The sequence below is a fragment of the Ranitomeya variabilis genome, chromosome 4, assembly GCF_051348905.1.
Source record: "Ranitomeya variabilis isolate aRanVar5 chromosome 4, aRanVar5.hap1, whole genome shotgun sequence".
NCBI classification, from domain to species: domain Eukaryota; kingdom Metazoa; phylum Chordata; class Amphibia; order Anura; family Dendrobatidae; genus Ranitomeya; species Ranitomeya variabilis.
This window is the reverse complement of record NC_135235.1, coordinates 37,726,040-37,753,534: the sequence shown is the minus strand read 5'-3', so window position 1 is coordinate 37,753,534 and position 27,495 is coordinate 37,726,040. Positions and strand designations below refer to the sequence as shown.

Sequence of the window (27,495 nt, the reverse complement as noted above, 5' to 3'; positions counted from 1 at the left end):
TTTTCCCAGTTTTTTGTGGCAAAATTAGGGGGGGTCGGCTTATACTCGGGTCGGCTTATACTCGAGTATATACGGTATATATATTTTTGCCTAAAATACAAAGGAAATTTGTCATCTTTAACCTCTTTTAGAGATCATTGCACCTTCAACTTACTTAACTTTTCACAATAGTAATTTTGACCAGGGGTGCCTAAACTTTTACATGCCACTGTATATACACGCACGCATGCAAAATCACTACAGCGATTGAGAACAGAACATTTCATGAAGTTTTAGACAAAATTTATTAAGTGGAATTGAACATTTCATAATTTCACGTCTCAACCATTCGGTCACAAAGAATTGACTGTACAAAGTTAGAAATTTAAAAAAAAAAAAAAAAAAAAAAAAAAAAGGTACCAAAAATATCTTAGAAATTGAAAATAACGAAACTTGATTTTCAGATGCCCTGAAAAGACTCGACCATAAAGCACTGCAAGGAATCTAGTCTAGGATAGCTCACCCCTCCGTATTACTTTTGCCGGCCCTCACATATATTATATTAAATCAGCCAAGTCAGTCTGAAACCATTGTAGTTCGGAGACATACAAAATAAAATATCAAGCTTATATCTTTCTGGGCGTCCATTATGGTAAAATCTCATCATCAGGAGCTCTACAGGGCGAGTCCTGCAGGAACCGTACTAGAAGTGCTACATCATTAATCAATATCATTACTGTGCAGAATTAAAAGCTAAGTGAACCCAAGACCATGGGCAGCGGGGCACAAGTGCTGATGCACGTTCAGTGCATTTATCAAGGTTTTTGGAAGTTTTTCTAGGGTTTCGGTTATTTGATTGAAGTGCATAGTTTCTTAATGTTACAGCCTTTGCCTATCAGCATAGTGACTGCTTGATGATCCCTGACACTAGATGAGGTCTGTACTGGCCGTGGTCAGCCTGGATTTTAGCTGCTGGTCCTCTGTGGGACAGGAATGTTCTCGTGTAGATACTTCATACTTCCTTGCTCGGAGAAGTCGGAGACCACGTGATTCTCTCCCCGAAGTAACCACTTGGTGGTAAGCAGTCCCTCTATGCCCACCGGTCCTCGTGCATGGATCCGGGCTGTGCTGATGCCAACTTCCGCCCCTAGGATCGTAGAGGAAGAATATATTTATGGAGCCTTTAAAAGGGGCAGACTAAAAATAATCTCGATAATGTCCTATGCAAACACGTGATCCCAGGAAAGTTATAGGCTCAAAGACTAAGTTCACATTACAGGGAAACAGACATTATCATAATTCTATCAAAAACAATTAAGAAAACTTCTATGCGCTTTAATTACCAAATACATTACAGGATTTGAACACCTTTGCACAGGATTTTTTTTCATTGCTAATTTGCTTCCTAAATACAAAAGTTAAGAAACTTTGTAAATAGTCTTAACTTAAAATTGGCTGCCATTTTGCTGCTATAGAGTGTCAAGTCCTTTAGCAAACAGCTTGTGATTCTGACCTCTCTCTGAGCTCCCCCTCCTTGCCCTCAGTGTAAGGGCTCACTCACACCATCGTATTTTCCGTCACGCCATGCAAGTCAATGAGTGCGTGGAAATCATTGGACTGCACTCGGATGATGACATCTGAGTGCAGTCCGCTTTCCGCACACAATGTAGAAGATAAAGAAATGTTGTTCTCCGTCTTCTTGTCCGAGAGAATCTGATCACACTATGCTCACAATCTGATCAGTGTCATTTGAATAATCAGCTCGATTCTCTCGGATGAATTGATGGCAGTGTGCACCTGCCCTTAGAGATAGCGGCAAGGAGGGTCAGGAGCTTGTACACAGATATGCAGTGGAGAGGGGAGAAAGTATCTTGGAGTGGGCAGAGAAATAGGGATTTTTGTGTGTACTCACCGTAAAATCCTTTTCTCCGAGCCACTCATTGGGGGACACAGGACCATGGGTGTAATGCTGCTGTCACTAGGAGGCTGACACTAAGCTGAGACAAAAAAGGTTAGCTCCTCCCCTGCAGTATACACCCTCATGCTGGCTTCCAGAGACCCAGTTCAGTGCAAAAGCAGTAGGAGAATAACAACAAAGTACCAAGTAACAGTAGAGTACAACATGTCAAAGAAAGTCATAAAACTGAAAACGGTAAAGAGCCTAACAGGCTAACAGGGTGGGTGCTGTGTCCCCCAATGAGTGGCTCGGAGAAAAGGATTTTACGGTGAGTACACACAAAAATCCCTATTTCTCCATCGCCACATTGGGGGACACAGGACCATGGGACATCCCAAAGCAGTCCCTGGGTGGGAAACAATACAACCAAACAACTCCGTGTACCATCTGATTTACAAATGCGCGACGGCTGCTTGTAGAACACGTCTGCCAAGAGCCGCGTCCGCAGAGGAATGGATGTGGACATTGTAGTGCCTTGTGAAGGTATGCAGGCTGGACCACGTTGCGGCCTTGCAAACCTGCTCCGCCGTAGCCTGGTGCCGGATGGCCCAGGAAGCACCCATCGACCGAGTGGAGTGAGCTCTAATCCCCGCCGGGATAGGTCTGCCCCTGACTCGATAGGATTTTTGGATAGCCGAACGAATCCATCTGGCTATCGTGGCTTTAGACGCAGCCAAACCCTTTCTGTGAAAAGGGAGTCTGATTTTCTGAAAGGAGACGTTCTGGAAATGTACCTCCGAAGGGCCCGTACGATGTCCAGAGTATGAAGGGCTTTTTCAACCCTATGTTTTGGCTGCGGACAAAAAGAGGGAAGAATGATGCCCTCGTTAAGGTGAAAAGAGGACACCACCTTAGGGAGAAAATCCGGAGATGGACGAAGGACTACCTTGTCCTGGTGGAAAGCAAGAAAAGGAGCTCGGCAGGATAAAGCGGCCAATTCTGAGACCCGTCTGATAGACGTTACGGCCACAAGGAAGGCAACCTTCCAGGATAGGACTGTAAGCGGGATGTCCTGAAGAGGCTCAAAAGGAGGTTCCTGAAGAACCCCCAGAACCAAGTTGAGATCCCAGGTCTCCAACGGCATTCTGTAGGGGGGTACGACATGTGAGACCCCCTGAATGAAAGTTTTAACTTGAAGGTTGGCAGCGATCCTACGTTGGAATAACACAGATAACGCTGAAATCTGACCTTTGAGGGAACTCAGAGCCAAGCCGGAGTCCAAACCGGACTGAAGAAAATCCAAGATGCCAGGAATAGAGAATACGAGGGGAGGGCGACCTCGGAGCCTGCACCACAAGAAGAAAGTTTTCCAGGTGCGATGATAGATAGAAGCAGAAGACGACTTGCGAGCGCTTAACAAGGTGGGAATGACCTGCTGAGAGAAACCGGCTCGAGTTAGAATCCAGGTTTCAACAGCCACGCCGTTAAACGTAGGGCCCTTGAGTTCTGGTGGCAGATCGGCCCCTGAAGAAGAAGATTTGGGCGGTCTGGTAAGCGCCAGGGAACGTCAGCTACGAGCTGAACGAGCTCCGCGTACCAAGCGCGATGAGGCCAATCCGGTGCGACCAGGATGACCGGAACCCCCTCCGTCTTGATCTTCCGGATTACCTTCGGCAGTAAGGGAAGAGGAGGAAACACATAGGGCAGTCGGAACTGATGCCACGGGGATATCAGCGCGTCCACGCCGATGGCAAGGGGGTCCCGGGAACGTGCAATGAAATTGAGAACCTTGGCGTTCAACCTGGACGCCATCAGATCCACGTCCGGGGTCCCCCAGCGAAGGCAGATCTGCCGAAACACTTCCGGATGAAGTTCCCACTCCCCCGAGGCAAGGCCCTGACGGCTTAGAAAGTCCGCCGCCCAGTTTTCGACGCCTGGAATGTGCACCGCGGAAATGGTGGAATGGTTGGCTTCGGCCCAACGAAGGATGTGTGAGACTTCCTGCATCGCCGCCCTGCTGCGGGTACCCCCTGGTGGTTTATGTAAGCCACCGCTGTGATATTGTCCGATTGGATTCGGATCGAGCGACCCGCGAGCAGGGGGTGAAAACGAATCAGGGCGAGCCTGATTGCCCGAATCTCCAGAATGTTTATAGGGAGCCTCGACTCCCGAAGAGTCCAGCGACCCTGGGCAGAGTGGTGAAGAAACACCGCACCCCAGCCGAGAAGACTGGCGTCGGTGGTTACCACAAACCATCGGATCGGGAGAAAGGATTTCCCCTGGAGGAGAGAGGCACCCAGGGTCCACCATAACAGGGCTTGTCTGGTCCGCAGAGATAAAGGACATGGACGGTCGAGTGATAAGGGACTCCTGTCCCAGTTGTCCAATAGAGCCTGTTGCAAGGGGCGAAGATGGAGTTGGGCGAAAGGGACCGCTTCCATCGCGGCTACCATTTTGCCCAGGATCCTCATGGCGAAGCGAATGGTTCGGGACGAGGATGGCAGAGCGTCCGAACTCCAAGCTGAAGCTCTCGGGCCTTGGACCGAGGGAGTAAGACCAGACCCCTTGAGGTGTCCAGGATCATTCCCAAAAAGGAGATCCGACGGGCAGGAACGGGGGAGGACTTCTCCCAGTTGATCAACCAGCCCAGGCGCGAAAGCGAATCCAAGGTAATCTGGACGCTTGCCTCGCAGGCCTGAAAAGACGGACCCTTTATAAGGAGGTCGTCTAAGTAAGGCAACACGACCACTCCGCGAGAGTGAAGAATTGCCATGACGGCCGCCATGACCTTCGTGAAAACCCTGGGCGCCGTGGCAAGACCGAAGGGTAAGGCTGTGAATTGGAAATGGTCGTCCAGGATGGCAAAACGGAGGAACCTTTGATGAGGCGGGAATATTGGAATATGGAGATAGGCATCCTTGATATCTATTGATGCCAGGAATTCCCCCCTCTCCATTGAGGCGATGACCGACCGGAGAGATTCCATCCTGAAGTGCCGTACCTTTACGCACTTGTTCAGGAGCTTCAGGTCTAAAATGGGACGCACTGTCCCGTCCTTTTTTGGGACGACGAAGAGGTTTGAGTAAAAACCTCTGAACCTCTCGTGTTCCGGAACAATGACCCCACACTGGCGGAGGGAATGAATGGCGCAAAGAAGCGCGCGAGACTGGGCACCCGAACTGGGGAGGCGAGAGGGAAAAAACCGAGCTGGGGGGGAGGCGGAGAACTCTATTTTGTAGCCAGACGACACCAGATCCCTGACCCATTCGTCGTGTATGACGGAGAGCCAGACTTGCTGAAAAAGAAGTAGGCGTCCGCATACCTTGGAGGTGTCGCCTGGACAAGTTCGCGAGTCATTGCGAAGGGAATCCTGGACCCTCTGGTTCTGGGCTGCCTAGGCTTTCCTCGCCAGGACGGGTTTGGCCTAAAAGAGGGACGAACGTCTCTGTCTGAGCGAGTGGATCGGTCCAATCTGGGAGGGGCGGCAGGATTGGACCAGGCTGGACTGCTACGAAAGGGCCGAAAGCGAAAATATGGTTGACGCTGGAAAGCAGTCTTGGGCCTCTGTTGGGGAAGGAACTTTCTCTTTCCCCCTGTAGCGTCGGAGATAAGCTGGTCTAGTTTTTCTCCAAAAAGACGCCCCCTCTCTGAAAAGGGAGAGAAATGAGCGACTTTTTTGAGGAGGAATCTGCGCGCCACTCTCTGAGCCAAATAGCCCTTCTGATGGTGATGGCATTAGAAGCTGCCGATGCTGCACAGTTTGCTGCATCGAGAGAAGCGTACATTACGTAATCACCGGCCATGGCAATTTGTCTGGCGAGGTCCGCCATCTCAGAGGGAAGGTCCTGTTCGTGAACAGATTTTGCTAGGGCATCTGCCCAGGAAACCATTGCCTTGGCCACCCAAGCCGCGGCAAAGGAAGGAGAAAAGGAAGATCCTGAGGCTTCGTACACTGAGCGAGCTAGGGAATCTAGCTGGCGCTCTGTGGGATTTTTAATTGAGGCGCCATTAGGAACGGACAAGAGGGTTTTGGACGCTAGGCGCGAAACCGGAGGATCTACCAAAGGGGATTCCGTCCAGTCTTTATCCAGATCTGCGGGAAAAGGATATTTCGATTCCAGGGACTTTTTACCTGTGAAACGCTTATCCGGGCGCTCCCTGTGTCGCTTGACAATATCCAGAAAATCTGGGTGAGAGGCAAACATCTTATGGGAACGCTTGTTTCTAGTAAAGGAAACTGAATGTTCCGGAGCAGGATTAGGGTTATCGTCCACTTTAAGGGCGTGAATGACCGCCTCAATGAGGGAGTCAACTGTAGATCTAAACTCAGGAGCATCCGGGTCAAAGGATACATCAGACTCATATTCAGAGTCGTGAACGCTACGACCCCCTAACGAGGGTGAGCGAGAGGCGGAGCCGCCAGAAGCTGAGTGGCGTGGTGAGTGCTCCGGAGAGGTAGAGCGGATCCGTTTTCTGGATGACCGTGCCTCTTTCTGGAGAGAGCGGCCCCTGCTGGCCGACGATTCCCCTGCTACGGAGGGATCTCTTAATCCGAGAAAAGGATTGCCCCACTCCCCAGGAGGGTGCTGAATGGATTTGATAGCATTGGCTAAAAAATCCACAGACTGAGACAGGGAGACGACCCACGCGGGGGGACTAGATACACCTGAGTCGGTGGCGGGCTCCTGGGCACTTGGGGCATCGCAGGTTGAGCAGAGGGGGGAAATCTGAGGCCATGGAAGTGGAGCCTGGCACCTTAGAGGTTTTAGACCTTGTCTGGGACATGGTGTACCCTAGTGTAACAGATTGCAGGGTCTAAGATAAGGAAGTGAGGGCGGCGCTGCTGGGGAGGACCTGACGTGGTCTCCTTACCCGAGGTCCTGTGTCCCACCAAGGAGAGAGGAAGAGCGGTGGAGTTGGAGGTCAGTGTTCGCAGCGCTGCACGTAGAGAAGCTGCGGCAGGAAGATCTGGAGCTGCAGCGTGCAGGAGAAGATCCAAGATGGCCACCGAGAGTAAAAGTAGGAAGTCTCGCAGAGAGCGAGAAGCGCCAGGACCAGGGGGCGGCGCCGCCGATGATGCGAAAAAAGGGACGGAGCCTATCAGAAGAGCGGCCGAGCTAGGCCGAAGCCGGGGACTAAATTTGCGGCTTCGGCCCGGCGCGACGCGGCTGCGCGCCGGAGGCTATGGGACCCGGGGAAGAATGTACCACTGCTAAAAGGGAGCCCTCCGACCGCCGCGGGCGACCCCCCCTTGCCCCCCCCGAGGCACTTACCCCAATAGAGAAGCGCTGGGAGTGCTGCCCACAGATCCAGGTGAGCTGTGCCCGGGGTTAGGCTACGTTCACATTTGCGTTGTGCGCCGCAGCGTCGGCGCCGCAACGCACAACGCAAATAAAAACGCAGCAAAACGCATGCACAACGCTGCGTTTTGCGCCGCATGCGTCGTTTTTTTCATTGAATTTGGACGCAGCAAAAATGCAACTTGCTGCGTCCTCTGCGCACCGACGCGGGCGCCGCAGCGACGCATGCGGCGCAAAACGCAAGTGCGCCGCATGTCCATGCGCCCCCATGTTAAATATAGGGGCGCATGACGCATGCGGCGCCGCTGCGGCGCCCGACGCTGCGGCGAGGACCGCAAATGTGAACGTAGCCTTATAAGGACGGTGCAGGGATTGGGGAGCCTCTAGCCACCATCCCCTGAAAAAGGGGAGTGGAGACCACCATTCATCAGCCGCATAATCAGTGGTGATGCAGTGGGGGCTGCACGGACGCCACAAGATGAGATGCCTCTGAACAGCCGAGGGTGAAACCTGGTGGGCAGGGCATATGTCCGGCAATCGAGCCTGGCTGCAGAAGAGGGTACTGGAGGTGATACTTCAGTGCTCGTCTGTAAAGTGGGGGGGAGATCGGACCCTTGAAGGGGCCCGTCGCCCCTAGAATCAGCTCAGGCAGTGGCATCCCACGTCGCAGGAGAGGGTACGGAGAGGTGAAACTCCCGTGCTCGCCTGTTGTTGGTTCGGGGGAGATCGGAACATGAAAGAATCCGTCGCCCCCTTCGTCCGGAAATAGAAAAGGTTTTAGAGAAAAAATTCCAGTGTGCCTCCTACGGACACTAAGCTTGAACTGGGTCTCTGGAAGCCAGCATGAGGGTGTATACTGCAGGGGAAGAGCTAACCTTTTTTTGTCTCAGCTTAGTGTCAGCCTCCTAGTGACAGCAGCATAACACCCATGGTCCTGTGTCCCCCAATGTGACGATGGAGAAAACAGGTTATAGAAAAGTACTGTACATAAAAAGGAATTTGCAGGATAGAAGCTATTCGGAAAGATTATCCATTATGCATCCAGCCTATATTACCGGGAAGGACAGTCCCACAAAAGAAAAATCTGAAACGTTGATCAGGGTTTAATCATCATGTCAGGGGTGTGAACATGAATGAAGGAGTAAAGATTGCAGAATGAAACTTATATAAAAATAATTATTTCGATATCAAAAATGGTTCCATAGCCTTTAAATGAAATTTTCTTCATACCCAAGCCCTTTGAAGCGTCACTTTGCAGTGCAGGGCGTCAAAGTCTCCATCATTCACACTTTGGCCTGCTCTAGAAGTAGCTCAGGGCCGGTAGACCCTATGATGTCACAGCATTGTATGCAGTGATGTCATTACACCCACCTTTAACAATCTTCCGACGACTCAGGCTTGTAACAGGATTGGTAAGTATGGGTAGGACTTAGGCTTCTTTCACACTTCAGTCGTTTGGCGTCAGTCACTTCCGACAAAGTGACGGATCGACGGATCCGTCACAATTGTTGAGAAAACGGATGTAACGGATCCGTTTTTTTGACGGATCCGTTACTCGGGGGTTGTATATACTTTTTGGAGCATGCGCAATTGAAAAAACGGATTGGGGCAACGGATCCGTCGAAATGACGGTCGCGACGGATCCGTCGCCCATAGGCGCCCATTCTTTTTTTTAAATCAGATATTTTTTATTAAAGTTTTCAGAACATAACAGAATTTTTTCCAAAATACCCCACAGTCTTTTCCCATTCCCAACAACTCCCCCCCCCCCCCCCAACCCTGGTCCAATGATAAAATATATCACAAGAAAAATACAGACATAGATAAGGCACATATCCCAAGGCACCAGTCATGGAGTACAACTAAATCACTTTCAGGGTGATATAAACATGGTATCACGAGAATAAACTTACAGACGGTAAGCCTGGAACATTCAACCATCCTGCCCAAATTTTCTCAAACACTGCCGGTCTACCCCGTTTAAGATAAATGGCCTTCTCTCTGCATAGTATGAGGTTTAGCTTATTTACATACTCCTTCCTCGTGGGAACTTTATCTGAGATCCAGTGATATGCTATTAATTTTCTAGCAGTAAAAAGCATTCTGGCAACAGCTATTTGTGAATGATCATCTCCTCCCGCCTCCTCAACATATCCAAGCACACAGACAATAGGATCTCTGGGAATATCCTGCTCTGTGGCCATATATATTAAGTTGAGAACCATAATCCAGAATATTTGTATACAGGGACACGTCCAGAACATATGTAGGATATCTGCATTATCGAGCGTACACTTGGGACATTTTGAATTTGGCCTTAGACCTAAATCAAACAGCCACTTAGGAGTCCTATAAACCCTATAAAGGATATATAGTTGAGACAGACGGTTAGGCTCACTGAGAGACAACTTAGGGATCATTTGCATTATTGACTCCCATTGATCTACCGAAATCCCCCCCACTTGATGTTCCCATTTCGCCAATGCAGTCATCGGGTGACCTAATAGCGCCCTCGAGAGGAGCTCCCCGTACACGAATGAAATTAGTCCCCTTGTAGATGCCTGTAAACCGAGCCTATTAATAACAGTATCATGATGTATAATAATAGGGTGTATATGAGTCTGCATTATATAAGCGTGTCTTACTTGTAAATACTGATAAAACATAGAATGCTGAAGTGAGAACTCCCTTCGTAAGTCCTCAAATGATTTAAAGACACCCCCATCTATCAGCTGTGAGAGCCACCAGATACCCACTCGTCGCCATTGCGCAAACCCCTTCAGTGTCCTCAATTGCGGCAGATATGGATTATCCCATATAGGGGTATACCTTGTGAACCCAGTAATTCCCCTTAAACTTTTAATTTTACCCCACACTTTGACCATAAGCATTACCGTCGGAAATTTAGACACCCACGGTTTAAATTTATTTGCCTCTAACTTAGACAATAGGGGACCCCGACCCCCGAGAAACTGAAGAATCCCTCGACCTCCCCCTATTTCCACAGATGTGTCCTCCACTCTACTTGCCAGATGTTGACACTGGGAAGATAAAAAATATAGCCAAGGGTTAGGCAATGCCAACCCTCCTTCCTCCTTACTCCTTTGTAAGTGCTCTAACTTAATTCTCGCACCCTTTTTCAACCATATAAGTTCCCTAAACAGTGCATTAATTTTAAAGAACCTATTTTGGGGAAGCCAAATTGGGGAGTTATGAAGAACATATAAAAGCTGAGGCATAATCACCATTTTCAACAGGTTCACTCTCCCAACTATTGACAAATGTAACTTAGCCCAGGCCTTAATCTTCTGTTTAATCCTAGCCACAAGTGGGGAAAGATTTAAGTGTTCATAAGCTAATATGTTGTTTGATATATTAATACCCAGGTATTTAAAACATGACACTACTGGCACCTGTGGAGCTCTAACCACAGTTGGGTCTAATGGTAAAATAGCAGACTTTTCCCAATTTATGGCCAAACCCGATATAGCCCCAAACGCAGCAAAAAGTGACATTACGCCATTGAGCGATTCGTCAGAGTCAGCCAAAAACAGGAGAATGTCATCGGCGTAGAGAGCCACTTTCTCCTCTAATGTCCCGTATCTAAACCCTTCAATTTCTGGGCTAAGCCTTATCCTTGAAGCCAAAGGCTCCACCGCCAGGGCGAAAAGCAGCGGAGACAGAGGACAACCTTGCCTCGTACCCCTATACAGATTGAAGGACTCAGACAGCAGTCCATTTGCTCGTATTCTTGCTGACGGTTCTGAGTACAAAAGCTTAATCCAACCAATAAAGCCTGGACCAAAACCCATGCACTGAAGCGTAGCAAACAGGTATTTCCATTCCACGCTGTCAAACGCCTTAGCGGCATCAAGGGACAGAACTGCCCTCCTCCCCACATTGTCTGCCCCCACTTGCATATTGAGATATAGTCTTCTAACATTTAGGGCCGTTGACTTATGAGGCATGAATCCCGTCTGATCCGAGTGTATTAGAGATTCCACGACTTTTGAAAGACGAATGGCCAACACCTTTGCTAATAGCTTAATATCTACTGTCAGAAGGGAAATTGGTCTATACGAGGCCGGGAGAGTAGGATCCCTATCTTTTTTTGGTAAGACAGTAATAATAGCTTCCCGCATAGAAGGCGGAAGGACCCCAAGCCCGAGGCTATCATTAAGTGTAGTCAATAATATTGGGAGTAGAACCGACTTATATTTTTTATAGACCTCCACTGGTATGCCATCCACCCCCGGTGATTTGTTATTAGAAATAGTGTTCAGAGCCTCTTCAAGCTCATCTAAACCCAAAGGTTCATCTAACAAAGCTCTATCCGCATCAGAAAGTTGCGGGAGCCTGGCGGCTTCTAAAAAGTCCGCAAGCTCTTCCGTGGAAGCCCCAAAATGAGAGGAATACAAGTTAGTGTAAAAGGCCCTCAAAATCCTTAGAATTCCCGGTGAATCCGTAATAAGTGTCCCATCCCCACCACTGAGCCCAGGTATGAACGAGGACCCTTTTTGTGCTGACGTTATAACCGAGAGTAGGTGCCCCACACTCTCTGCACTTTCAAAGAATTGGGTTGATTGGAACATACGTTTCTGCGCGGCCGCCTCTAGAGTCATTTTGGTCACTCGTGACTGAGCATCCCTAAGTCTCCTCTGTGTGTTAGGGGTGACCTGCATTGAGAAAGCCCCCTCTGCAGCCTCCAACTCCTGAAGTACAAGTTTAGATTTTTGTCTTGAACTAGACTTAATCTTTGAAATCTCGCGAATAAACATACCACGCAAGTATGCCTTCAGAGTCTCCCACACCACCAGACTAGAGGCTGAGTTCTCATTAAACTGAAGGAATTCCTGTAATTCCGAGGTGAACCATAGGCGCCCATTCTATAAAATGACGGACGCGACGGATCCGTCGCGATCCGCCATTTCAACGCAGACAAAAAACGTTGCAATGACCGTCAATGTCTAGATGACGTCCGCCAAATTTTGACGGATCCGTCGCATGACGGATGGAACGGACGACCATCCGTCACAATCCGTCGCTAATGCAAGTCTATGGGGAAAATAACGGATCCGTCACAAAAAATGACGGATCCGTTTTTTGAGGAAAATCACTGTTTTAGACTGACGCCAAACAACTGAAGTGTGAAAGAGGCCTTACACAACAACTATATAACTGATAAACAAAGATTTTGAGAAATGAAACCTACCCAGTCCAAAGCGGTAGCCGTCTGAAAACCTAGTGCTGCTGTTCCAGAATACGCAGGCGCTGTCTACATGCTGAAGGAAATATTCTGCTGTCGCTCCTGTAATGTGGAATGATAGAGATCGCTGATCCTCAAATCAAATGAGGCCAATGCGATAGAACAGGGCAGAAGACTCACCATTAGTGTTGAGCGATACTTTCCGATATCGGAAAGTATCGGAATCGGAAAGTATCGGCCGATACCGTCACAGTATCGGAATCCAATCCGATACCGATACCCGATCCCAATGCAAGTCAATGGGACGAAAATATCGGAATTAAAATAAACCCTTTATACACTTGTAGGTTCATTCTACATGAAGGAAAACAACTAAGAATAATGTAGGATGTATTGGGGGACGTGGCGGAGACATTAAAGGCACAGAGGTTTAGCCCAATCTAATAGAATAGCAGGATTTTTTTTTTTTTTTTATGACGTTCGGCGTTAGAAAGAATTTGACTATGTTATTTTTTTTTTTTATGTCAGATATTGATGTTTCACTACTTCCACGCCCTTCACCTTCTTTTTTACTTCTCCCACGCTTTCTTCTTCATTATCCTCATCATCAGCTTCTTTGACATCAACTTCTTCACCTTCTTCATCTTCTTCTTCATCTTCTACCTATTATTTTTTGGGTTACATTGTTCATATTCTTTTTATTTTACTATTATCTTCATCATATTCTACTTCTTCATCATATTCTTATTTGTGACAGGCATTCCCGTAGTTGTTATCTATAAAAGTTTGAAGATTACACCTTCCGTTCTGCCTGTCACAAAACAGTTACATTTGTCCGCGTTCAGTTTGGCCTGCAGCATCAGGCTTTATCCAGGGGCACCACGAGGAGGAACGGACTCACCCCCATACACTGCTTAGTCTTCTTCTGCTTATAATTTACATAATATTTTTTGCTCTGATATTTTGTGTTATGCTTAATGTCCTTCTGCTCTTTGTTCTGCAGCCTCTTGTTCTTCTGCTTCTCGGTCTTCCAGGTCGTCGTCGTCTCCAGGGTCGTCGTCTCCGGGGTCGTCGTCATCGGGGTGGTCTCCGGGGTCGTCGTCATCGGGGTGGTCTTCAGGGTCATCGTCTCCAGGGTCGTCGTCATCACGGTGGTTGTCGTCTCTGGTGTCGTCGTCATCTTAGGGGTGGTCTTCCGGGTCATCGTGTTTAGTCTCTTGAACTTGGAAATGCAGCAGAAGGTACAAGAAGGCTGAGAGAATGCCGAGAACCAGCTGATGGAACTGGAGCTCAGATGGCTACCCGAAGGTCCAAGAGCCAATGGAACGACCGAGGACCAGCTGACGTTACTGGAACCCGGTTACTAAGCAGGAGGTACCCGTGCTGAAAGCACTACCAAGGACCACCTGACGTTGGTGGAACTCAGATACCCAGAGGGAGGCACCTAAGCCAAAGGCTCTGCCCGGAACCAGCTGACGGTACTGGAACCAGGATGGGGAGCAGAAGGTACAAGAGCAAAAGACACTGCCGAGAACCAGCTGACGGTGCTGGAACCCGGATGGGTAGCCGAAGGTCCAAGAGCCAATGGAACTACCGAGGACCAGCTGACGTTACTGGAACCCGGTTACTAAGCAGGAGGTACCCGTGCCTGAAAGCACTACCAAGGACCACCTGACGTTGGTGGAACTCGGATACCAAAGGGAGGCACCTAAGCCAAAGGCTCTGCCCGGAACCAGCTGACGGTACTGGAACCAGGATGGGGAGCAGAAGGTACAAGAGCAAGTGTCTGCGTGGCTTTTGCAGGACACGATGCCGGCTGCACAGCAGGGGAACAGCTGGCGGTGCTGAACCCCACTGACACATTGGCTGGTGTTTTTCTCTGTGCAGCTAGCACATCTGGGCCCCAACTGGCGGTGTGTTAGAGCCCAGGGACAGCAGGAGAAGGAGGAGGAGCAGGAGCAGGGGGAGGGGAGTGTAGGCCGAAGCCTGCACTGGCGGCAGCTTTGGGTGTGTTGTGTCTGCGTGGCGGTCGCAGGACACGTTGCCGGCTACACAGCAGGGGAACAGCTGGCGGTGCTGGACCCCACTGACACATTGGCGAGGTGTTTGGCTCTGTGCAGCCAGCACTTCCGGACAGCAACGAGCGGTGTTGTAGCCCGGGCTCTGCAGGGGGAGCAGAGTGTAGGCCGAAGCCTACTTGAACCAATTTCAAAGGTAACCTTTAACCCCCCCTCAGGGGTTAGAAAGTAGAAGAGCCACAGCTTATGCAGCAGTAGTGCTGCGCAAGTCAAAGGTTGCTCTTGTAATTTTTCTCCTTGCACACGCTGAATGGAACACGTATAACATTTAGCCCTTTATACAGTCAAACTGTGTAATGGAGGCGAGAGTTCCCTTTGTAATGAGACGCAGCACAGATGTCAAGAATCCCACCTTGGTGCTGGGTGCAGCCTCCTGAGCGTTGTTATTTGCTGTACAGGAGTCTGCGCTGTCGTGTTATCCCCTGGCCTAGCGCCGTTAGCGCTGCCCATCTTCTGACATCATTTAATGTCGGCCGTTGCGGTTCGCGATCACCATGAATCCCAGCCCCGCAGTGTCTTAACATTGTTAAAACACTGCGGGGCTGGGATTCAGGGCCTGGCGCAGCACATATGTTCGCCTCTCACACGCGGGTCCTTACACCCGCTTCAGACTGTGCGGCGTCATCTGATCCCTTATCGCATGCCACGGCCATGAAGCCGCACAGTCCGAAGAAGGCGGAAGGAGAGGAGGGACAGGCGAACTGATGCACTGATCCTGCCCATCAATCACACCCTCGCAGTCCCAATAAATAAGACACCGAGGGGCGTTGTGTGGGTCAGGGCGGCCGCAGAGGCGCAGCCAGCCAAACAATGATGCCAGAAGACGGGCAGCGCTACCAAGGGGGTTGCAGCGTGTCATTACAAAGGAAAGTCACACCCCCGGGACGGTTAAATGGTCACACAGAGGACACATTTCAGACGTGTTTTCAGTTCCACATGTGCGAGGAGAATACGTTTATGAGCCACCTTGCACACATGCAGCATTACCGCTGTACAAGGTGGCTGGATAACGTAAAAACGCCTGGGGGAGGGGGGACAGGTTCCCTTCAATTTCAGTTCTTGTGTCTGCGTGGCTTTTGCAGGACACGTTGCCGGCTGCACAGCAGGGGAACAGCTGGCGGTGCTGGACCCCACTGACACATTGGCTGGTGTTTTTCTCTGTGCAGCTAGCACATCTGGGCAAAAACTGGCGGTGTGTTAGAGCCCAGGGACAGCAGGAGGAGGAGCAGGAGGAGGAGGAGCAGGGGGAGGGGAGTGTAGGCCGAAGCCTGCACAGGCGGCAGCTTTGGGTGTGTTGTGTCTGCGTGGCTTTTGCAGGACACGTTGCCGGCTACACAGCAGGGGAACAGCTGGCGGTGCTGGACCCCACTGACACATTGGCGAGGTGTTTGGCTCTGTGCAGCCAGCACTTCCGGACAGCAACTAGCGTTGTTGGAGCCCGGGCTCTGCAGGTGGAGCAGAGTGTAGGCCGAAGCCTAATTGAACCGATTTCAAAAGTCACCTTTAACCCCCCCTCAGGGGTTACAAAGTAGAAGAGCCACAGCTTATGCAGCAGTAGTGCTGCGCAAGTCAAAGGTTGCTCTTGTAATTTTTCTCCTTGCACACGCTGAATGGAACACGTATAACATTTAGCCCTTTATACAGTCAAACTGTGTAATGGAGGCGAGAGTTCCCTTTGTAATGAGACGCAGCACAGATGTCAAGAATCCCACCTTGGTGCTGGGTGCAGCCTCCTGAGCGTTGTTATTTGCTGTACAGGAGTCTGCGCTGTCGTGTTATCCCCTGGCCTAGCGCCGTTAGCGCTGCCCATCTTCTGACATCATTTAATGTCGGCCGTTGCGGTTCGCGATCACCATGAATCCCAGCCCCGCAGTGTCTTAACATTGTTAAAACACTGCGGGGCTGGGATTCAGGGCCTGGCGCAGCACATATGTTCGCCTCTCACACGCGGGTCCTTACACCCGCTTCAGACTGTGCGGCGTCATCTGATCCCTTATCGCATGCCACGGCCATGAAGCCGCACAGTCCGAAGAAGGCGGAAGGAGAGGAGGGACAGGCGAACTGATGCACTGATCCTGCCCATCAATCACACCCTCGCAGTCCCAATAAATAAGACACCGAGGGGCGTTGTGTGGGTCAGGGCGGCCGCAGAGGCGCAGCCAGCCAAACAATGATGCCAGAAGACGGGCAGCGCTACCAAGGGGGTTGCAGCGTGTCATTACAAAGGAAAGTCACACCCCCGGGACGGTTAAATGGTCACACAGAGGACACATTTCAGACGTGTTTTCAGTTCCACATGTGCGAGGAGAATACGTTTATGAGCCACCTTGCACACATGCAGCATTACCGCTGTACAAGGTGGCTGGATAACGTAAAAACGCCTGGGGGAGGGGGGACAGGTTCCCTTCAATTTCAGTTCTTGTGTCTGCGTGGCTTTTGCAGGACACGTTGCCGGCTGCACAGCAGGGGAACAGCTGGCGGTGCTGGACCCCACTGACACATTGGCTGGTGTTTTTCTCTGTGCAGCTAGCACATCTGGGCAAAAACTGGCGGTGTGTTAGAGCCCAGGGACAGCAGGAGGAGGAGCAGGAGGAGGAGGAGCAGGGGGAGGGGAGTGTAGGCCGAAGCCTGCACAGGCGGCAGCTTTGGGTGTGTTGTGTCTGCGTGGCTTTTGCAGGACACGTTGCCGGCTACACAGCAGGGGAACAGCTGGCGGTGCTGGACCCCACTGACACATTGGCGAGGTGTTTGGCTCTGTGCAGCCAGCACTTCCGGACAGCAACTAGCGTTGTTGGAGCCCGGGCTCTGCAGGTGGAGCAGAGTGTAGGCCGAAGCCTAATTGAACCGATTTCAAAAGTCACCTTTAACCCCCCCTCAGGGGTTACAAAGTAGAAGAGCCACAGCTTATGCAGCAGTAGTGCTGCGCAAGTCAAAGGTTGCTCTTGTAATTTTTCTCCTTGCACACGCTGAATGGAACACGTATAACATTTAGCCCTTTATACAGTCAAACTGTGTAATGGAGGCGAGAGTTCCCTTTGTAATGAGACGCAGCACAGATGTCAAGAATCCCACCTTGGTGCTGGGTGCAGCCTCCTGAGCGTTGTTATTTGCTGTACAGGAGTCTGCGCTGTCGTGTTATCCCCTGGCCTAGCGCCGTTAGCGCTGCCCATCTTCTGACATCATTTAATGTCGGCCGTTGCGGTTCGCGATCACCATGAATCCCAGCCCCGCAGTGTCTTAACATTGTTAAAACACTGCGGGGCTGGGATTCAGGGCCTGGCGCAGCACATATGTTCGCCTCTCACACGCGGGTCCTTACACCCGCTTCAGACTGTGCGGCGTCATCTGATCCCTTATCGCATGCCACGGCCATGAAGCCGCACAGTCCGAAGAAGGCGGAAGGAGAGGAGGGACAGGCGAACTGATGCACTGATCCTGCCCATCAATCACACCCTCGCAGTCCCAATAAATAAGACACCGAGGGGCGTTGTGTGGGTCAGGGCGGCCGCAGAGGCGCAGCCAGCCAAACAATGATGCCAGAAGACGGGCAGCGCTACCAAGGGGGTTGCAGCGTGTCATTACAAAGGAAAGTCACACCCCCGGGACGGTTAAATGGTCACACAGAGGACACATTTCAGACGTGTTTTCAGTTCCACATGTGCGAGGAGAATACGTTTATGAGCCACCTTGCACACATGCAGCATTACCGCTGTACAAGGTGGCTGGATAACGTAAAAACGCCTGGGGGAGGGGGGACAGGTTCCCTTCAATTTCAGTTCTTGTGTCTGCGTGGCTTTTGCAGGACACGTTGCCGGCTGCACAGCAGGGGAACAGCTGGCGGTGCTGGACCCCACTGACACATTGGCTGGTGTTTTTCTCTGTGCAGCTAGCACATCTGGGCAAAAACTGGCGGTGTGTTAGAGCCCAGGGACAGCAGGAGGAGGAGCAGGAGGAGGAGGAGCAGGGGGAGGGGAGTGTAGGCCGAAGCCTGCACAGGCGGCAGCTTTGGGTGTGTTGTGTCTGCGTGGCTTTTGCAGGACACGTTGCCGGCTACACAGCAGGGGAACAGCTGGCGGTGCTGGACCCCACTGACACATTGGCGAGGTGTTTGGCTCTGTGCAGCCAGCACTTCCGGACAGCAACTAGCGTTGTTGGAGCCCGGGCTCTGCAGGTGGAGCAGAGTGTAGGCCGAAGCCTAATTGAACCGATTTCAAAAGTCACCTTTAACCCCCCCTCAGGGGTTACAAAGTAGAAGAGCCACAGCTTATGCAGCAGTAGTGCTGCGCAAGTCAAAGGTTGCTCTTGTAATTTTTCTCCTTGCACACGCTGAATGGAACACGTATAACATTTAGCCCTTTATACAGTCAAACTGTGTAATGGAGGCGAGAGTTCCCTTTGTAATGAGACGCAGCACAGATGTCAAGAATCCCACCTTGGTGCTGGGTGCAGCCTCCTGAGCGTTGTTATTTGCTGTACAGGAGTCTGCGCTGTCGTGTTATCCCCTGGCCTAGCGCCGTTAGCGCTGCCCATCTTCTGACATCATTTAATGTCGGCCGTTGCGGTTCGCGATCACCATGAATCCCAGCCCCGCAGTGTCTTAACATTGTTAAAACACTGCGGGGCTGGGATTCAGGGCCTGGCGCAGCACATATGTTCGCCTCTCACACGCGGGTCCTTACACCCGCTTCAGACTGTGCGGCGTCATCTGATCCCTTATCGCATGCCACGGCCATGAAGCCGCACAGTCCGAAGAAGGCGGAAGGAGAGGAGGGACAGGCGAACTGATGCACTGATCCTGCCCATCAATCACACCCTCGCAGTCCCAATAAATAAGACACCGAGGGGCGTTGTGTGGGTCAGGGCGGCCGCAGAGGCGCAGCCAGCCAAACAATGATGCCAGAAGACGGGCAGCGCTACCAAGGGGGTTGCAGCGTGTCATTACAAAGGAAAGTCACACCCCCGGGACGGTTAAATGGTCACACAGAGGACACATTTCAGACGTGTTTTCAGTTCCACATGTGCGAGGAGAATACGTTTATGAGCCACCTTGCACACATGCAGCATTACCGCTGTACAAGGTGGCTGGATAACGTAAAAACGCCTGGGGGAGGGGGGACAGGTTCCCTTCAATTTCAGTTCTTGTGTCTGCGTGGCTTTTGCAGGACACGTTGCCGGCTGCACAGCAGGGGAACAGCTGGCGGTGCTGGACCCCACTGACACATTGGCTGGTGTTTTTCTCTGTGCAGCTAGCACATCTGGGCAAAAACTGGCGGTGTGTTAGAGCCCAGGGACAGCAGGAGGAGGAGCAGGAGGAGGAGGAGCAGGGGGAGGGGAGTGTAGGCCGAAGCCTGCACAGGCGGCAGCTTTGGGTGTGTTGTGTCTGCGTGGCTTTTGCAGGACACGTTGCCGGCTACACAGCAGGGGAACAGCTGGCGGTGCTGGACCCCACTGACACATTGGCGAGGTGTTTGGCTCTGTGCAGCCAGCACTTCCGGACAGCAACTAGCGTTGTTGGAGCCCGGGCTCTGCAGGTGGAGCAGAGTGTAGGCCGAAGCCTAATTGAACCGATTTCAAAAGTCACCTTTAACCCCCCCTCAGGGGTTACAAAGTAGAAGAGCCACAGCTTATGCAGCAGTAGTGCTGCGCAAGTCAAAGGTTGCTCTTGTAATTTTTCTCCTTGCACACGCTGAATGGAACACGTATAACATTTAGCCCTTTATACAGTCAAACTGTGTAATGGAGGCGAGAGTTCCCTTTGTAATGAGACGCAGCACAGATGTCAAGAATCCCACCTTGGTGCTGGGTGCAGCCTCCTGAGCGTTGTTATTTGCTGTACAGGAGTCTGCGCTGTCGTGTTATCCCCTGGCCTAGCGCCGTTAGCGCTGCCCATCTTCTGACATCATTTAATGTCGGCCGTTGCGGTTCGCGATCACCATGAATCCCAGCCCCGCAGTGTCTTAACATTGTTAAAACACTGCGGGGCTGGGATTCAGGGCCTGGCGCAGCACATATGTTCGCCTCTCACACGCGGGTCCTTACACCCGCTTCAGACTGTGCGGCGTCATCTGATCCCTTATCGCATGCCACGGCCATGAAGCCGCACAGTCCGAAGAAGGCGGAAGGAGAGGAGGGACAGGCGAACTGATGCACTGATCCTGCCCATCAATCACACCCTCGCAGTCCCAATAAATAAGACACCGAGGGGCGTTGTGTGGGTCAGGGCGGCCGCAGAGGCGCAGCCAGCCAAACAATGATGCCAGAAGACGGGCAGCGCTACCAAGGGGGTTGCAGCGTGTCATTACAAAGGAAAGTCACACCCCCGGGACGGTTAAATGGTCACACAGAGGACACATTTCAGACGTGTTTTCAGTTCCACATGTGCGAGGAGAATACGTTTATGAGCCACCTTGCACACATGCAGCATTACCGCTGTACAAGGTGGCTGGATAACGTAAAAACGCCTGGGGGAGGGGGGACAGGTTCCCTTCAATTTCAGTTCTTGTGTCTGCGTGGCTTTTGCAGGACACGTTGCCGGCTGCACAGCAGGGGAACAGCTGGCGGTGCTGGACCCCACTGACACATTGGCTGGTGTTTTTCTCTGTGCAGCTAGCACATCTGGGCAAAAACTGGCGGTGTGTTAGAGCCCAGGGACAGCAGGAGGAGCAGGGGGAGCGGAGTGTAGGCCGAAGCCTGCACTCGAGCAAGTTGAAAGGAAACCTTTAACACCCCCCCCCCCAGGCGTTTGTAGCTGAAAGAGCCATTGTGTACAGCACTAATGCTGGAAAAGGTAAACTTAGCTCTTTTAATTATGGTCCTTGTACATGCGGAACCAAACATTTATGAAATGTGTCTCCTCACAGCGTTAAACCGTCCGGTAGGTGGAACTTTCCTTTGTCGTGTGACGCAGCACAGCCATCATTTTTACCCCCTTGGCGCCGTGCGCCCACTCCTCAGCGTTGTTTGAATCTGTCCCGGAGCCTGCGCTGTTAGGTTAGCCCTTGGCCATGCACACATGTTGCGCTGCCCGTCTTCTGACCTCATTTGGTGTCAGGCTGGCTGCGCCTGTGCGGGTGCGCTGGCCGAGATCCCGCCTCGCAGTGTCGTCTAATGTAATCCCACCGCGGGCCTGTGATCCGTGCCCGTGCGCAGTGCATATCCTGTCCTCTCACTCCCCTCCCTACGGCTTTTTCAGACTGTGCGTTGTCACGGCCGTGGCATGCTATTAGGGACCAGCTGACATCGCACAGTCTGAAGAAGCCGTAGGGAGGGGAGTGAGAGGAGAGGATATGCACTGCGCACGGGCACGGATCACAGGCCCGCGGTGGGATTACATTAGACGACACTGCGAGGCGGGATCTCGACCAGCGCACCCGCACAGGCGCAGCCAGCCTGACACCAAATGAGGTCAGAAGACGGGCAGCGCAACATGTGTGCATGGCCAAGGGCTAACCTAACAGCGCAGGCTCCGGGACAGATTCAAACAACGCTGAGGAGTGGGCGCACGGCGCCAAGGGGGTAAAAATGATGGCTGTGCTGCGTCACACGACAAAGGAAAGTTCCACCTACCGGACGGTTTAACGCTGTGTGGGGACACATTTCATAAGTGTTAGGTTCAGCATGTGCAAGGAGCATCACGAAAAGAGGCACTTTTTCCCTTTGCATTATTACTGCTGCACAAGGTGGCTCCTTCAGTAACAAACGCCTGGGGGGGGGGGGGGTCAGGTTCCCTTACATTTAACTTGTTGTGTCTGCGTGGCGGTCGCAGTACACGTTGCCGTATACACAGCAGGGGAACAGCTGGCGGTGCTGAACCCCACTAACACATTGGCGAGGTGTTTGGCTCTGTGCGTACAGCACTTCTGGACGGCAACTAGCGGTGTTGGAGCCCAGGGACAGGTGGAGGAGGAGGAGGTTGGAGGAGGTTGGAGGAGGTTGGAGGGATTGCCACACACACAGCAGGGGAACAGCTGACGTTACTGAACCCCAATAACAGAGGAGGGACTGTTGACTGTGCGTACAGCACTTCTGGACGGCAACTGGCGGTGTTGGAGCCCAGGGACAGGTGGAGGAGGTAGGAGGAGGTAGGAGGGATTGCCACACACACAGCAGGGGAACAGCTGACGTTACTGAACCCCAATAACAGAGGAGGGACTGTTGACTGTGCGTACAGCACTTCTGGACGGCAACTGGCGGTGTTGGAGCCCAGGGACAGGTGGAGGAGGAGGAGGTAGGAGGAGGTTGGAGGAGGTAGGAGGGATTGCCACACACACAGCAGGGGAACAGCTGACGTTACTGAACCCCAATAACAGAGGAGCGACTGTTGACTGTGCGTACAGCACTTCTGGACGGCAACTAGCGGTGTTGGAGCCCAGGGACAGGTGGAGGAGGAGGAGGTTGGAGGAGGTTGGAGGAGGTAGGAGGGATTGCCACACACACAGCAGGGGAACAGCTGACGTTACTGAACCCCAATAACAGAGGAGGGACTGTTGACTGTGCGTACAGCACTTCTGGACGGCAACTGGCGGTGTTGGAGCCCAGGGACAGGTGGAGGAGGAGGAGGTAGGAGGAGGTAGGAGGGATTGCCACACACACAGCAGGGGAACAGCTGACGTTACTGAACCCCAATAACAGAGGAGGGACTGTTGACTGTGCGTACAGCACTTCTGGACGGCAACTGGCGGTGTTGGAGCCCAGGGACAGGTGGAGGAGGAGGAGGTAGGAGGAGGTTGGAGGAGGTAGGAGGGATTGCCACACACACAGCAGGGGAACAGCTGACGTTACTGAACCCCAATAACAGAGGAGGGACTGTTGACTGTGCGTACAGCACTTCTGGACGGCAACTGGCGGTGTTGGAGCCCAGGGACAGGTGGAGGAGGTAGGAGGAGGTAGGAGGGATTGCCACACACACAGCAGGGGAACAGCTGACGTTACTGAACCCCAATAACAGAGGAGGGACTGTTGACTGTGCGTACAGCACTTCTGGACGGCAACTGGCGGTGTTGGAGCCCAGGGACAGGTGGAGGAGGAGGAGGTAGGAGGAGGTTGGAGGAGGTAGGAGGGATTGCCACACACACAGCAGGGGAACAGCTGACGTTACTGAACCCCAATAACAGAGGAGCGACTGTTGACTGTGCGTACAGCACTTCTGGACGGCAACTAGCGGTGTTGGAGCCCAGGGACAGGTGGAGGAGGAGGAGTTTGGATGAGGTTGGAGGAGGTTGGAGGGATTGCCACACACACAGCAGGGGAACAGCTGACGTTACTGAACCCCAATAACAGAGGAGGGACTGTTGACTGTGCGTACAGCACTTCTGGACGGCAACTGGCGGTGTTGGAGCCCAGGGACAGGTGGAGGAGGTAGGAGGAGGTAGGAGGGATTGCCACACACACAGCAGGGGAACAGCTGACGTTACTGAACCCCAATAACAGAGGAGGGACTGTTGACTGTGCGTACAGCACTTCTGGACGGCAACTGGCGGTGTTGGAGCCCAGGGACAGGTGGAGGAGGAGGAGGTAGGAGGAGGTTGGAGGAGGTAGGAGGGATTGCCACACACACAGCAGGGGAACAGCTGACGTTACTGAACCCCAATAACAGAGGAGCGACTGTTGACTGTGCGTACAGCACTTCTGGACGGCAACTAGCGGTGTTGGAGCCCAGGGACAGGTGGAGGAGGAGGAGTTTGGATGAGGTTGGAGGAGGTTGGAGGGATTGCCACACACACAGCAGGGGAACAGCTGACGTTACTGAACCCCAATAACAGAGGAGGGACTGTTGACTGTGCGTACAGCACTTCTGGACGGCAACTGGCGGTGTTGGAGCCCAGGGACAGGTGGAGGAGGTAGGAGGAGGTAGGAGGGATTGCCACACACACAGCAGGGGAACAGCTGACGTTACTGAACCCCAATAACAGAGGAGGGACTGTTGACTGTGCGTACAGCACTTCTGGACGGCAACTGGCGGTGTTGGAGCCCAGGGACAGGTGGAGGAGGAGGAGGTAGGAGGAGGTTGGAGGAGGTAGGAGGGATTGCCACACACACAGCAGGGGAACAGCTGACGTTACTGAACCCCAATAACAGAGGAGCGACTGTTGACTGTGCGTACAGCACTTCTGGACGGCAACTAGCGGTGTTGGAGCCCAGGGACAGGTGGAGGAGGAGGAGGTTGGAGGAGGTTGGAGGAGGTAGGAGGGATTGCCACACACACAGCAGGGGAACAGCTGACGTTACTGAACCCCAATAACAGAGGAGGGACTGTTGACTGTGCGTACAGCACTTCTGGACGGCAACTGGCGGTGTTGGAGCCCAGGGACAGGTGGAGGAGGAGGAGGTAGGAGGAGGTTGGAGGAGGTAGGAGGGATTGCCACACACACAGCAGGGGAACAGCTGACGTTACTGAACCCCAATAACAGAGGAGCGACTGTTGACTGTGCGTACAGCACTTCTGGACGGCAACTAGCGGTGTTGGAGCCCAGGGACAGGTGGAGGAGGAGGAGTTTGGATGAGGTTGGAGGAGGTTGGAGGGATTGCCACACACACAGCAGGGGAACAGCTGACGTTACTGAACCCCAATAACAGAGGAGCGACTGTTGACTGTGCGTACAGCACTACCAGGCAACAACTAGCGGTGTTGGAGCCCAGGGACAGCAGTAGAAGCAGAGGAACACAATGTAGGCCGAAGCCTGATTGGAGAAAGGGAACCTTTAACCCCCCCCCCCAAGGCATTTGTAGCTGAAAGAGCCAGCTTGTGCAGCTCAAAAGATGCAAAAGGAAAAGGTGGCTCTTTTAATTATGCTCCTTGCAAGCACAGAACTAAACACTTATAAAATGTGTCCCCTGAAACCGTGAAACTGTCCCGGAGGTGGGACTTTCCTTCGTAATATGACGCAGCACAGCTGTCATTCCTACCCCCTCGGCGCCGTGCCCCGGCTCCTCATCGTTGTTTGATTCCGTCCCGGAGCCTGCGCTGTTAGGTTATCCCTTGGCCAGGCACACTTAGCGCTGCCCATCTTCTGACATCATTTGGTGTCAGGCTGGCTGCGCTTGTGCGGCCGCGCTGTCCGAGAGCCCGCCTCGCAGTGTGGTCTAATGTAATCCCACCGCGGGCCTGGGATCAGTGGCCATGCGCAGTGCATATCCTCGCCTCTCGCTCCCCTCCCTACGGCTTTTTCAGACTGTGCGCTGCCACGGCCGTGGCATGCTATTACGGATCAGCTGGCACCGCACAGTCTGAAGAAGCCGTAGGGAGTGGAGCGAGAGGCGAGGATATGCACTGCGCATGGCCACTGATCCCAGGCCCGCGGTGGGATTACATTAGACCACACTGCGAGGCGGGCTCTCGGACAGCGCGGCCGCACAGGCGCAGCCAGCCTGACACCAAATGATGTCAGAAGATGGGCAGCGCTAAGTGTGCCTGGCCAAGGGATAACCTAACAGCGCAGGCTCCGGGACGGAATCAAACAACGATGAGGAGCCGGGGCACGGCGCCGAGGGGGTAGGAATGACAGCTGTGCTGCGTCATATTACGAAGGAAAGTCCCACCTCCGGGACGGTTTTACGGTATCAGTGGACACATTTTATAAGTGTTAAGTTCTGCGTGTGCAAGGAGCATAATGAAAATAGCTACCTTTTCCTTGTGCAGCATTACTGCTGCACAAGGTGGCTCTTTCAGTAACAAACGCCTTGGGGGGGGGGGGGGACAGGTTCCCTTACATTTCAGTTGTGCCAGCGTGGCGGTCGCAGGACACATTGCCGGCTACACAGCTGGGGATCAGCTGACGTTACTGAAACCCAATAACACTGGGTCGTATGTTTTGACTGTGCAGATGGCACTTCTGAGCCTCAACTGGCGTTGTTGGAGCCCAGGAATGTAAGTTCAGGTGGTTGAAAGATGAACACAACAGGAGACCTGGATAACGTATACAGTGACCTAATTATTTAATCAGGAGGAGGAGTGGCAAATTCCTGCGAGATCCAGGCCTTGTTCATTTTCAGGAAAGTAAGCCGGTCAACGTTATCGGAGGATAGTCGCATGCGACGGTCAGTTAGTACACCACCTGCAGCACTAAAGACACGTTCCGATAATACACTGGCCGCAGGGCAAGACAGCACCTCCAATGCATACTGGCTTAGCTCTGGCCATGTATCCAGCTTTGAGACCCAAAACTTGAAAGGGGAAGAGCCGTCTGGGAGTACAGCAAGAGGGCAAGACATGTAGTCTGTCACCATCTGACGGAACCGTTGCCTCCTGCTGACTGGAGCCGTCTGTGATGGTGTAGACTTTTGTGGGGGGCACACAAAACTGTGCCACAGTTGGGCCATACTGGTCTTGCCTTGGGCAGAGGCACTGCTTCTGCTCCCTCTTTGTGCAGAGCCTCCACCACTGCCTGGACGCACTGAGCTGCTTTGGAATGCACTAGCAGCACTTCTCTCAGTTGGAATGGAGAAGATGATGGAACTGACCAGTGTGTCTTGGTACTCCCGCATTTTTCGCTCCCGGTTCAACGGTGTGATGAGGCTTTCTACGTTGTCCCGGTAGCGAGGATCGAGGAGGGTGAACACCCAGTAATCAGACATGTTGAGAATGTGGTCGATGCGGCGGTCGTTTCTCAGGCACTGCAGCATGTAATCCACCATGTGCTGCAGACTGCCAACTGCCCAAGAAACGCTGTCCCCAGCTGGAGGCGTGATCTCTGCCCGCTCGTCATCACCCCACCCTCGCTGTACACACTGAGTACTGGACAATTGTGTAACTCCCTCCTCTGGACGGATGTCTTCCTCCTCCATTGACTCCTCCTCATCCTCCTCACAAACTGTCCCCTGCCTACGCGTTTGTGAGGAACCACGTGGCGCTGACTGTCCAGAAGATGATGGAAGTGGTGAATCCTCATCCTCCACCTCTTCCACAACATCATCCCTTAGCGCTTGCAGTGATTTTTCAAGCAGGCAGATAAGGGGGACAGTCATGCTGACTAGTGCATCATCTGCACTCGCCATCCGCGTGGAATAATCGAAGGGACGCAAAACCTGGCAGACATC

The 27,495-nt window shown here is 52.4% G+C and overlaps 1 protein-coding gene across 2 annotated transcripts in view; it reads right to left on the bottom strand.

Moving 5' to 3' along the window:
- Window positions 1-260: 260 nt before the first annotated feature.
- The window catches only part of ALDH18A1 (aldehyde dehydrogenase 18 family member A1), a 70,865-nt gene continuing 43,630 nt past the window's right edge, over window positions 261-27,495 (bottom strand). For both annotated transcript variants that reach the window (XM_077258359.1, XM_077258360.1), the window contains exons 17-18: window positions 12,389-12,484; window positions 261-1,126 (exon numbers count right to left, since the gene is read on the bottom strand). In XM_077258359.1, the coding sequence (XP_077114474.1) occupies window positions 945-1,126; window positions 12,389-12,484 (278 nt within the window). In that variant the 3' untranslated portion in view covers window positions 261-944. The remainder of the gene's footprint in view (window positions 1,127-12,388; window positions 12,485-27,495) is intronic.